This window comes from Rhinatrema bivittatum, chromosome 7 (assembly GCF_901001135.1).
Source record: "Rhinatrema bivittatum chromosome 7, aRhiBiv1.1, whole genome shotgun sequence".
Classification (NCBI taxonomy): Eukaryota; Metazoa; Chordata; class Amphibia; order Gymnophiona; family Rhinatrematidae; genus Rhinatrema; species Rhinatrema bivittatum.
In genome coordinates, this window is record NC_042621.1 from 10,603,474 (window position 1) to 10,617,035 (window position 13,562).

Here is a 13,562-nt window from a genome sequence, read left to right on the forward strand (position 1 = left end):
CAATTGTAGCTTTGGAGGCTTTGCCTCCTTTCTTTGGACCACTACAGAGCACAAGAAGATCATCCAACTTACAGAAAGCTATAGTAACCTTCAGATAACGCAAAAAAGCTTGTCAAATATCCAAGAGCCTACTCTCTCTTGCAAGAGGCTAGGAGAATTCGAAATCTGTCAAGAATGGAAGCTGCACTTCCTAAGAGGGAAGACTGAAGCTATTCTGGGCAGAAAGGACGGTACCATACGCCACAAAATCCCCGAATTCAAGATCTGTAGAAAAAAACTCTCTCAAGTGCTCAAGCTTTTAACATTGTCCTCCGTAGGAGTTCAAACATAGCCTCACACATTCCTCGTAGTACCAGACTAAGATTCCATGATGGCCAAATCTTCCTCACTAGAGGATGCAAATTCTTAACCTCCCGAAGGACGCGCAAGACATCCAGACAAGCCTACAGAGGATACCCCTGCATCTTACCATGGAGTCACCCCAAGGCCACTAATGAGACTCTCAAGAGTTGAAAGCCATAACTTTGACCAAATCTTCTTGGAGAAAGGTCAAGATATGTGACACAGCAGTCTGAACTAGTTGCTCTCCGATAGTCACACACCAGGACTCACAGCCCCTTCAAACTCGAACATATGCTAAAAATGCAGAATGTTACCAGGCCTGCAATAAAATGGAAATAACTGCTATGGAATATCCCCTCCATGCCAATCTTCTCTTCTTAAAAGCCAAGCTGCGAGACAGAAGAGCACAGCCTAGTGTGAACAAATTGGGCCCTGATGGAAAACATCCAACAGGTGGTTGAATCTCAGCAGCCTGTCAATGGCCATGTTGAGCAGATCCGCTGATGAGGCCACACCAGAGCTTCGAGAATTACATTGTCTGAATGCTTTACTATCTGGCGTTGCCTGGATGATCCACTATCTGGTGTAACACCTTGCCCAATAGAGGCCAAGGAGGGAAGACAAAGGAAAATTCTTTGAGGCCATTTTAGAACTAGAGCATCGAACCTTCGGCATCATGTTTTCCTTGATGGCTGCAGCCACCATGGAGTTTTGTCTGGTCGCCATTAAGTCCATATGGGGATATCCTCATCTCTGGTGGATGAGACACATTGTCTCCTCCTCGGGGTCTAATTTTCTCAGACAGAAAATCCGCGGGAACTTTGAATACTCTGGGGATGTAAGACGCCTCCATTGTCTTCAAATGATATTCCACCCAGAGAACCAACCCCTGGGCCTCCTCTGCCCAGAGATCCAACTATCTGATGACTGCATAAATTGTATATTATCTTTTTCAACCCATGAACACAATATCACTACCATTATTAAACGTCATTGGTCCCTACTTTCTCTATACAAAACTTTCAAACATCCTCTTCACTTCTCTTTTGCTGGAGAAGGAACCTCAGAGACATTTTAGTTCACTCACATTTAAATGACTAGACACTGACAGACTCTAAGATTTTCAGGTCATCAGCCTTGCGGACACTGTTCGGTCTGCTCCCACACCTCACCTTTAGTGACTTTTGAACATCCTACCTCTCATGCCAAGTTTCAATTAAAATTCTCTGCTATATGCCAAACAAAAGGAGTGATTTATGTGATTATATGCCCTTGCCTAAAATTATACATGGGCAAACCTTCCACCCGATCTGTACTCGGATCACTGAACACCATTCAAATATTAAGACTGGACGTGACACAGTCCCTTTAGTATCTCATTGGCTCTCATCTGGACACTGTGAACACGATTTGAAATTCTATGTAATTGACGTGTTGCCTCCTCCGCCCCGTGGTGGTAATTTTTCTGAAATATTGATCCACAGGGAGCAGAAATGGATCTATAGATTAAACTGTCTCACACCCCATGGTTTGAATAACGAAATAGAATGACAATATTTTCTTTAAATTGCTGTTTTTTGCTTTCTCACTGTATATCCCAACATTGTCTTGTGATTGGTCAATGTTGTTCTGAGTTGCTGCTCTCTCATTGGTTATGTTTTTTGCGCCTAAACTTGAGTCCCTTTAAACGTCTGGATTTGTTTTCACTGCTTGCTCTCCTTGCTACATTGACTGTTCGAATGTAACAGCGCACATAAGGTATGTTCTATTGGCTAAATAATTTTGAACAGTATGCCATCTTTATTGTTTGGTCCCTTATTTTACATTGTCAAAATTGTTTTTTATTCTAGTTGTTAAGAATCTCACCAAAAATTCATTGTCCCTTCCGTCCAGCCGGGTTTGGCGAAACACGGGTCTGTGTCGGGGGACCCTATTGAGAACTGTGTTGTCTTGACAGATGAGCAATGGAGTTGCCATTTTGAATGTAAAATTAAAAACCATTTTCTTCACGAATTACTTTAAAGTTTGGGACTTTATTACTTTGCTTGCATCTCTTTGCTAGATTCACCATCCAGCTGAAGACTTTAACCACCTCAGCAAGTTCTGACCAACTGCCATCAGAGATCTAACTTCGCTTGGCAGAGCCAATCATCCAAACATAAATGCACCAGCACATGCTTCTTATGTAGGGCCGCCGCCCCAATAGCCCTCACCTTGGAAAGTTGCATGACTCCGAATGGGAAGGCTGAAAAAACAGACAATGATACTTAAAAGCAAAACTTCAGAAAACTGCTGATGCTTCGACCTGTTGGCTATATGCTAATAAGCCTTTGTCCAAGCGAGAAAGGCCATAGTCCTCCTCTGGAAAAGAGGATCAGAGACACACTTATCTTTCTCCAAATCACAAGTTGGATGAAAAAGTCCTCTCCTTCTGTGGCACGATGAAAACTAATGGAACATCAACATGTTCTCTGTTCCTCTCAGGGAACTGGCTCTCATGCCCCTGGTCACCAGAAGTGATCCAGCATCTCCTGAACGGCGATCCACTTGGCGAGAGAAGCGCAAGTGAAAATCACCTAAGTGTCTCGAACCGGATGAGCAAATTAAAAAAACACGTAACCATTTTTTAACAACTTTAGGAACCACTGGCCCTTGTTAATTCGACCCACTCTTTGCAAAAAACAGCGTGAAACGCCCTCCGATGGCAACTGACTAGTAGACTGTCCTCATTAGACTGTGAGGCCCTTAACTCCACCTGTTTCTGTACCTGGGTTGTCTCAGGGAGGTGCCTCCCCAGGACTGAGCACTGGCTGCGATTTGCCTGTGAGGACCTGAAGAACCTTTAGCCCAAAAAAAAAAAGGCCCTTAGACCTGTCTTCTGGCAAGTTATGCACCTGTACCTTGGAATCTCCCAGATGCTCCAGGTCATCCTTGTACAAGAGCCTACCCTTAAAAGGAAGAGCTCCCAGTTGAGAATTGGACCATCTCCTCCGACCAGCCGCACAACCACAGCAGTCTCCTGGTTGACCTCACAGACATCCTGATCCCATAAGATGACCTGACCAGGCCGCACAAAGCATCTGAGCCTTACACCAGAATCACTTTAACCTTTTTTTTTGCTGCCACTCTTGATGCAGCTTGCGAATTCCAATGCAGACATGTTCTCTGCATAAAACTGTTGCAAATCACAATCCTTATGCTCAGGGCCAAGACTTCAAACCTCCTCCTGAGGCAAAGCTACACATCTCTCAATGTAGCGGACCCCGCTCCCTAATTAACTTATGAAAATTAAAAGCTGATGCTAGAACACACCAGCCATCCCAGAACGAAACCGCTGTAAGACAGTATCAGCTCTCCACGGGTCAGAGTCCTCCTGTGAACCTTGATGCACCGCTCCTGAAGAACACGGGGATATCCATCCCCTTCAGCCAGCAGGACCTCTCCATGCCTCTGGCAGGACCCGTCTCATCAGGCATCCGGGAATCCCAGGGTGCAAACCCTGTATAATCTGAAATCTCAGAACGTGCCGAATTCCCGCCACACGCTGTCCTTCGGCTCGCACGGGACTCTTCACTGGGGCTGATACCTACAGAAATCTCCTGCTGTTGTGGTTCACTCCTTATGCCCTAAGCCTAAGGAACACCAAGCCTAGTGGATCTGTCCCACATTACCCCACAGCCCGCTCCTCCAGGCCCTCATCCAAGGGACTATGCGGACATGAAGCCAAATCTAGAACACACACACACACACACCCCGGATCCTTTTAGGCTTTTTTTTTTTATTATTACAGGATGTGGGCAACTTTGTGCCCTGATGGGGACATGGATGCTTCCCCCTTGCCACCTTTCTGGCATGAGAAGCCCAAAGACTAGGAAGGTGAGTCTTTGGGCTTCTCATGCCAGGAAGGTGAGTCCTGTGGGCCTCCCGAAAGCCGGGGAAAGGGTAGGAGTGGATCCCTCATCTCCCCCAAAGCTCTTATTGCCTCTGCCAAAATGGCCGCCATTTCCATGCTCGCAAGAAACCAGCCCGCGGTCGCCCCGGCGCTTCACTGTTTGCATCGTCGTCCCCGAGGGACTGACCTCTCCACGGAGATCCTGAGGCCGCACACCAAGTGTGCCTGAGCCACACGCACGTGCGACACAACATGAGCTCCACCGCTCCTGCATCGGTTCTTCGGCACCATTAGCTGTGTGCGCTGACTTGCCGATGCGGTCTGACTGATCCCCCCCGAATGGGAGCTTGCTTTTTTTTTTTTTTTCTTTTGCAGTTTTGGCAGGTCCCTCCGAAGACTCCTCACCGCCCGACAAACAGCCAACACACAATCCGGCCCAACTGAGCCGCGACCGAGCCAACCCGCAAGCACAGCAGACCGAGCCTCGCACCACGTTATACGTGGCCAGGGGATCCTTACCCTAACAGCCGCCCACCTTGCATGCACTGCCGCCAAGAAGAAAAAACAAAGCGGTCTAAAAATAATACCTCAGCCGCCCCAAGCAGGAAAGCAGGAAACCTTTTTTTTTAAACTTTATCACCAAAACAAGGTAAGAATAATTCCCTGGGTTAGGCTAGAACACAGAGCTGCAAGTGGGAACAGGCTGCCAAACCGCTTCACAGGGCCTCGAGCCACCTCAGCAGCCTCATGAAGGGGAGGGATCTGAACCACCGGATTTACAACCCACGGATCGAAGGACTGAGCATACTAAAAGGTCACCAACCCCCAGCTCATCCGCCTCAAACCAAGGGAGATGGTCTCACCAGGACCCAACAACCTCCAGGGAGGAAGGCTCTCTCTCTTCTTCTATTATCTATTTTTTTTTTAAACTGCAAAACTGCAGGTTTTGCACCATCTCCCATCTGCTGGACACAGAGAAAATACTGAGGTGCTGCAGGTGGCACACTGGGTTATGTACAGCGTCAGTAAAACTTTCTCTGTCTCCATCTGCTGGCAGGGAGGCAAAACCCACGAGACTGGACTGATCTGGGTATGTACGGGGAACACACATTTGCCTTTTTCATCTTCTTGTTTCCTCTCAACACCCGCCCCCCTCCCGTAGCCCTGAACAAATCCACACGACCTCCTATCCCATCCTTAACATCCTCCAGTTATGTGATGGAAGCAGGATTTGCACGCAAATGTGCACGTGCATTTCAAATAGGGCACACATGTAAGCGCTTCCAGCCTAATTGATACCATGCGCGTATATACGCGCTTTCGTTATGATGACTGCGGCGACTGGATTACATACATGTGTATATGCGCGCATGGTATCAAATAGGCTGAAAGCGCTTACATGTGTGCTCCGTTTGAAAAGTAATGCACTTTCGGGCCGATACAGTGAAATGCGCGGGAGAGCCAGCGCTCCGAGGTGCGCGATTTAGTATGCAAATGAGGGCCCGCGCTAATAAGGAGGCGGCTGTCAGCGGGTTTGACAGCCGATGCTCAATTTTACCAGCGTCGGTTGTCGAACCCACTGCCAGCCACGGAAAATGGACACCGGCAAAATTGAGCGTCTGTTTTCCAATCCGCGGGCAGCCTTTTTTGGGGGGGGGGGGGGGCCTCCGACTTAATATTGCTATGATATTAAGTCGGAGGGGTACAGAAGGGAGGGGTACAGTTTTTCTGCTTTTCTGTACACTTTCCCAGTGCCAGCCGAAATTAACGCCAGCCTTTGGGCAGGCGTTAATTTCTGAGAGTAAAATGTGCGGCTTGGCTGCACATTTTACTTTCGGTATCACGCGGGACTAATAGGCTCATCAACATGCATTTGCATGTTGAGGGCGCTATTAGTTTCAGGGGGGTTGGACGCGCATTTTCCACGCACTATTACCCCTTACTGTATAAGGGGTAATAATAGCGCATCCAAACGGGGGCTAACGGTGCGCTCGGCCTGAGCACACCGTACTGAGTCGGCCTGATTGTTCACGCAAATTCCGCTTCCATCCCACAACTGGGCCAGTGAAGCAGCCAGTATTCCACTACTACTAAATTTCCCTCTAACACATAGAAAGTTAGGAAGACAGGGCAGATAAGAAAAGAGGGTTTTTTTTTAGCTCAGCAGGGCTATGTAGGTGTCAGAAAAGCCCTTGTTTTACTGCTCACGATAATAGCCATCATTATAGCAGCAACCCGTGATAAGCGGCTTTCCTGCATTAAAACCTTTTTCCACTCTACTGAACAAAAAAAGGCGGTGTTATTTCCTATGTTAAATCCCGTATTAGTGTGTGTTAAATTTTCATGACATGCAGTAGGAGTACCTCATTTGCATAAAAAGCTAGCTTTTGCATATTCATGAAACTTGCATACAAATGTGCGACAGAATAAACATTGCGCGTGTATCGTGTGTTAGGCCCCTTTTATCGCACGATGAGGCCCTAACGTGATTTGATGAATGACCCTGTTAGCTGGATAAACTTATTATCCAGCTAACTTTGGAGCTATATTTAATAGTGCAGCCACACTACTGAATACAGCTGGTTATCTTAAAGCCAGCCGGCTAACTTTAGGACGGCTCTTTGACCCAACCAGACTTAGCCGGCTAACTTATCTGGCTAACTGTAATTATCGGAGTTAATAGGCTAACTCTACTCCTCCCAGTTATGGCCCTGGAACATCCCCAACTTATCTGGCTAAATTCTAACTGCTGACGTATTATCCAGCTAGAATTTAGCTGAATATGTGTCCAAATATTAATTTAGCTGGCTAACTTCTGAGTTATCTGGCTAAATGCTTTTGAATATGGCCCTCACAATGTATTTTGAATTTACATTTTTGAGAATTAGCTACAGAGCTGATTAGATGGCAAGAGGACCAGAAGGCCTTGGAGTCCCTCTGATTGCCTAACCACTACCCAATAAGCCAGGGGGGGATACATAAAAAGCACTCTGCATCTGCAGCCAGTCCTGCAACAATGAAAAAACGAATCCTTCCCGACAGGTTAAAAACATTCTCTCAGAATCATCGGAGACTTTTGTTTTATTTTGCTTTTGTTTTTTTTTTAACCTTTGCAGGCAAATCTGATATTCGGCTGGAAGCTTTATTCCTATAAAACTCTCTTTGACTCGGCTGAGACAATGGTCAGCCTTCAGCTGGGAATCTTCAACTACGAGGAGGTACGCTTGTCATAATAAGAATTGCACTGTGCCGTTGGTGTACCACAAGGAGTAAAATACCGCGTGCAGGGCCATCTCAAGGAGGGGAGAAGCAGGGCAACTGCCTGAAACTTCGAGCCAGGGAGGGCACCATGCTGTCCCTTCGAGCTATTCTGTGAGTCTGCCAGCACATGAGCCTGGGTAGGAAGTGCCAAAAGCAGCCTAGCCCAGGGCAACGTGTTGTCCAGTGACTGCTCTGCCCTGATTTATTGACCTGTCGGACTGTATTCTTACAACTGATTTATTGCATGATGTCATAAATTAAGAACATAGGAATGGGAGATTTGCCATGCTGGGTCAGACCAAGGAGCTCCAAAAGGTCCATGCAGCCCTGGTCAATCCAGGTCACAAGCAGCCAGCAAAAAAAACAAAAGTAGATCCATTCCTTGTTGCCCACTCACAGGTATAGTGATGGCTTTCCCAAATTTACCTGGCAAATAATGGTTTATGGACTTTTCCTCCAGGAGCTTGCTCAAGCCCTTTTTATGCTAGATGCCTTAACCAGATCTTCTGGCAAAAAACTCCACAGCTTGATTGTGAATTGAGTGAAAAAAAATACTTTCTACAGTTAGTTTCATAGAGTGTCCCCTAGTCTTAGTATTATCTGAAAGGGTAAATAAGGGATGATTATTTACCTGTTTCACCCCACTCATGATCTTATAAATCTCTATTATATCCTCTCTCAGTTGCCTCAATACAAGGCAAATAGTTTTCTCTTAAAGTTGTTTTTCAATTCCTTCCTAACTTAGGGCCGGATTTAATAAGGCTTTTTTTCCCATTCTGTGTCTATGAGGAAAAGATTTAGTAAACAAGGCCCTTAGACTGATGTGAGAAAGCCTGGTCTCGTTATACATTAAGATCTGAAACAATTTCAGAAAGTTATATAGTGAATGAAATGCCAATAAAATGACATTTTTAGTACTGTCACTAACATCTAACACATCATGCATATCCGGCTAACTAGTAGGTATATTCATCAGCGCTGCTGAATATACCCAGATATCATAAAGTTAGCCGTATATGTTTATATGTCAAACTTTAGGACAGCCCTATGGCGACCAGAGTTAGCTGCATAATTTAAGTGGCTAACTCCGAATATTGGAGATAGCCGCTTAACTTATGCGGCTATCTCTGCTCCTCCTTGAAATGCCTCCCACCTGCCCTCGATGTATGCGGTTAAATTCTAGCCGTACATGGCTTTTAATATCATTGGTTAGCCATTTAGATGGATAACTTTTCACTTATCTATCTGAATGGCTTTTGAATATTGACCTCAGGATTTCCTGGGGCCTCAAGCTGACTACTGAAGGGAAAGCATTCTTTTCTTTTCTTTATCTGCCTTACTCTGGAGCAAAATCCATCCTCTGGGATCAAGCATGTGACAAAAATGAGTAATCCAACTGAAAAAAGGGCAGCAGCACGGACAGACTTTTGCTTCTGTAAAACACTGTACATATATAACAACAAGGGCAATGTCCAGGTTGCTCCAGTGACCAACAACTATTGAGACATTTGGACAAATTGAATCTATTACAAATAGCAGCAATTCTATTTCTGAACTGGCAATATGGAGAATCTCATAGGTCCATCGTGTCTCAGGAGGTGTGGCATTCTTGTTCTCCAGTCATGGCAGAAGCAGGGGGGTATGGGGTGTTAACTGCCAGCAAAGGTCTTCCTGGTTTGGTCATGGTTGCTTACCTGGCACTTTTCTGCTTCCACTATCATCAGCATGGAGGCCTGGGACAAGCAACCGACAAGCAGTAAAGAGCCAGGATATTCTTGGCGAATTCAGGGTGAATTCCACACGTTTAACCAGCTGAAGAAAAGGAGACATGGAGAAAAGCAAGTTTGCTTAATGTAAACGGTGTTTCCGTAGATAGCAGGATGAATCAGCCATGCTGTCTTGGGCTGTCCGTCAAGACCCGGGAGGCGGAGCTTCTCAAAGCTATTACACAGAGTTTAGCTCTCTGCTGCTGCACATGAGTTCCCGTGCAGGAAAAGCAGATTCTCCTCAGTCTGTAATATAGTAATAGATGAACTTGATGTGTCCTCTTGCATGGCTGTCCAGGGAGGCGGGTGGGTCAGCATGGCTAATTCATCCTGCTATTTACGAAAACACAGTTTATGGTAAGCAAACTTGCTTTTTCCCGTCGATAGCAGGACTGAATCAGCCATGCTGTTTTGGGAGTCCCAAGCTGACGGTCACGAAATTCACTTGTCTAATCCTTTTGGATGAGCGTGACCTTGGAGCGTGGACAGCCCGCAACTACTGTTCATTTCGCAAGGTTGTTGAGTATTGCTCTGCCCACTTTGGCATCTTCTGCTGTTTGCTGGTCTAGGCAATAATGCGATGTGAAGGTATGTAGAGATGACCGGGTTGCCACCTTACATATGTCAATAGGCGGAACCTGTCTTAGATGGGCAATTGAAGTGGATACTGCCCTCACCTGATGGGCATTTGGTGTTGAAGAGAGTTGGAGTCCCTTCTTCTCATAACAAAATCTTATCCACTGAACAATCCAGCTGGATATGGTTCTCTTGGCAACAGGTAAGCCTGGAAAATTAGGGTTAAATGTAAGGAAAAGTTGAGATGGTCTAGCCTCTACTCAAGTCCTGCTCTTGTAGTAGGCTAATGCCCTTTTACAGTCCAAAGTGTGTAGTAATTTTTCTGTGTCATTTCGATGTAGCTTTGGAAAAAACATTGGAATTTCGATGGATTGGTTAAGGTGGAAGGCAGAAACTACTTTCGGTAGGAAGGAGGGGTGTGTGCGAAGTACTAACTTATAGTGGTAGAATTCTAGATATGGACTGTAATGTACTAAGGCTTGACTTTCGCTGGCTCTTCGTGCTGAAGTCACGGCTACCAGGAAGACTACCTTCCATGTAAGGTATTTAATGTGGGAAGTATCCATAGGTTCGAACGGAGGTAACATGAATTGTTCCAGTATGATGTTTAAGTCCCATGGAATTGGCGGTTTTGGAGATTGAGGGCCAAAGGTGAGAGGCCCGTCATGAAATGAGAAACCATTGGGTGAGTGGAAATGGATTGACCATTATGGAGCACATGCAAGGCTGCGATTGCACTCAAGTGAACCCGCACTGAAGCTGTCGCGAGTCCTGCTGCATAAAGTGTGTGTAGGTATTCTAACAGGCATTCTGGGGGGCAGTGTTGTTGGTCGAAATGGTGATTTGTACACCAAGTAGCGTATCTCTTCCATTTGAAATGGAATTACGTCGTGTGGAAGGTTTTCTGGCCAACAGTATGACGTTCTGTACACTGTAGGATAAGCCCATTTCTGTTAGTAATGTCCGTTCAATCTCCATGCTGTCAGGTGTAATGATTTGTACATAGGGTGTAGTAGAGAACCCTGTTCCTGCGATAGGAGATTGTTGCGGTCCTCTAGTTGAAGTGGATTGTCTATCAACAGTCTGAGTCGGTAAGTGTACCAAGGTTGCCTGGGCCATGCTGGTGCTATTAAGATGAGGTTCGCCTTGTCTTGTATGTACTGAATAGTTCGAGTAAGAAGAGGAATCGGTGGGAAGGCATACATTAGTTTTTCCGTCCAAGGAATCAGGAAGGCATCCTGAGTTATCCTGTGAGGACTGTGTCATAGTGAACAAAACCGATGCACCTTCTTGTTGTGATCTGTGGTGATTAGGTCTATGGATGGTATGCCCCAGCGGTGGAAAATCTGGTCTGCGGCCTGCTGGTGCAATGACCACTCGTGTGGATGGAAAATATGGCTTAACCTGTCCACCCGAGTGTTGACTATACCTGGTAGGTATGTCGCTTGGAGGTAAATGGAGTGAAGTGCTGCCCATTCCAGAATGAGGATCGCTTCCTTGCAAAGGATCCATGAACCTGACCCTCCTTGTTTGTTTATGTAGAACATGGCGACCTGATTGTCCGTTTACACCATGATTCGTTTGCCTTGCAATTGTAGAAGGAATGTTTTGAGGGCGTTCCTGATGGCTCTGAGTTCCAGTAGGTTTATTTGGTATGTGCTGTCTCGCTGGGACCATTGACCTTGTGTTTCGAGATGGTCGAGATGGGCTTCCCAACCCTTGTTGGAAGCATCCATGGTGAGTACCGCATTGTGAGGCAGTGTTCGGAAAAGTGCTCCCTTGGTGAGCGTTCATTTTCTTAACACCAATCTATATCCATAGTCATCTCACGCATTAGAGAAATGACTAGCGATAGTGGTTGACGGTGTTGTGACCATTGTCTCTTCAAACCCTATTGTAGCCTGCATATGTGGAGCCGAGTATTTTGGACTGTATAATGGCTGCTGACATATGTCCCAGGACAGTTAGAATTTGACATGCTGTCGGCCGCGCTGTTATCCTTAACTTCCTTAATAGTTTTCTGAGTGTCATTTTTCTGTCCTGTGGAAGAAAAGCTCTGCTTTGATATGTTATCAGCTGAGCCCCAATAAACTGAAGGGATTGTGATGGGATAAGATTGGATTTTTTAAAATTTACTACCAGCCCCAATGTCTGGAGACATCGTATTGTCAGGTGAACCTGAGACCGAAGAGTCTCCGGGTCTGATGCCACCAGAAGCCAGTCGTCCAGGTATGGAAATACTTGGATCCCTTGTTTCCTTAGATGGGCCACCACCACTACCATGCATTTTGTGAAAACTCTGGGTGCCACCGCTAGTCCAAACGGAAGTACTCTGTATTGGTAGTGCTGGCCGTTGAATTGGAAGCACAGATATCGCCATGAAGTAGGATGCATCAGAATGTGAGTATATGCATCCTTCAGATCTAGTGAACACATCCAATCGTTGGGTTGGAAGAGGGGAAGGATGGATTTTAGGGAAACCATCTTGAATTTTTCCTTCACTAGGTACTTGTTCAGTATGCACAAGTCCAAGATAGGACGTAGACCTCCCACCTTCTTGAGAATGAGGAAATATGGGGAGTAGAAACCTGTGCCCCATGATGTATGGGGTATGCTCTGTATTGTGCGTTGTTTGAGGAGTTGAGTGATTTCCTGTGCTAATTGTAAGTGGTTTCTCTTGCCTCCCTTAGCATAGGTTAGGGAGTGAAGGGGTGGGTTGGATGAAAAATGGAGGCAATATCCCTGATGTACTATATCTAACACCCAGCGGTCGGAAGTGATCTGTGTCCAAGCATGGAAGAAGGATGTTATTCTGCCCGCTATTATATTGTGTGGTGGTGGCCTTGCTATATTCAAAAAGATGATGGAGTCTTAGGAGTAGATGCAGTTGCTTGTCCCTGTGTGCATTAGGCTCTAGGTCTTCCGTGTCTGTTCTGTTGTTGTGGAATCTACAGTTGCTGTGATTGTTGATAGGAGGGTATACGATATGGAGGATATGGCCGGAATTGCCTCCTCTGGTATGGTTGCCGAGGCGGTGCATAAAAACACCTGGTAAAGGTAGAATATGCTGGAGGGTTGACTAGTGACTGAACCACCACTGATTGCTCCTTTAATTGCAATACCGTCTCTTGTAAACGACTTCCGAACAGATTATCACCATGACAGGGAAGATTCGCTAATTTGTGCACATCCTCCCAGATGGCACTGGATCGGAGCCATTCAATTCTTCGCACTGCAATTGCAGATGCGGAATTTTGGAAAGATGTTGCGAATGATTCATACACCGTTCTAAGAAGGTGGCGTAAACCTTCTTCCATATCCTGTATTGGTTGAGGGAGACCTGATGTTGAATCGGAAGTTGGAATTAGGGTCTTAACTTGTTGTGAACAGTCATATAAGTATTGGACAATATAAAACTGGTGTTGATCAATAGGAGCTCCCAGCGCTGATGACTGGAAAGATTTTTTGGCAAAATCATCCAAGTACTTATGGTCTGTCCCTGGCGGGGCATTCGAGTGCATTCTCGTCTTTTTAGCACATTGCATTGCTGACTCAACCACTATAGACTGGTGCGGTAATTGTGGGAATGCATAAAATTGTGACTGTTTCATCTTGTATTTAAGATCTATCTTCCTAGACGCTGACGTGATGTTAAAAGGCGTTTCCCAAGATTTTTCTAGCACTGCGTCAAGAACCTTGTGTGATGGAAGGCTAGTAGGCTCAGT

At 45.8% G+C, this 13,562-nt stretch overlaps 1 protein-coding gene across 1 annotated transcript in view; it reads left to right on the top strand.

Annotated features, from left to right (window-relative positions):
* Window positions 1-13,562, top strand: part of PKD1L2 (polycystin 1 like 2) — a 122,130-nt gene that overhangs the window by 104,289 nt on the left and 4,279 nt on the right. The window contains exon 41 of the mRNA XM_029610621.1: window positions 7,351-7,452. Coding sequence (XP_029466481.1) covers window positions 7,351-7,452 — 102 coding nt within the window. The remainder of the gene's footprint in view (window positions 1-7,350; window positions 7,453-13,562) is intronic.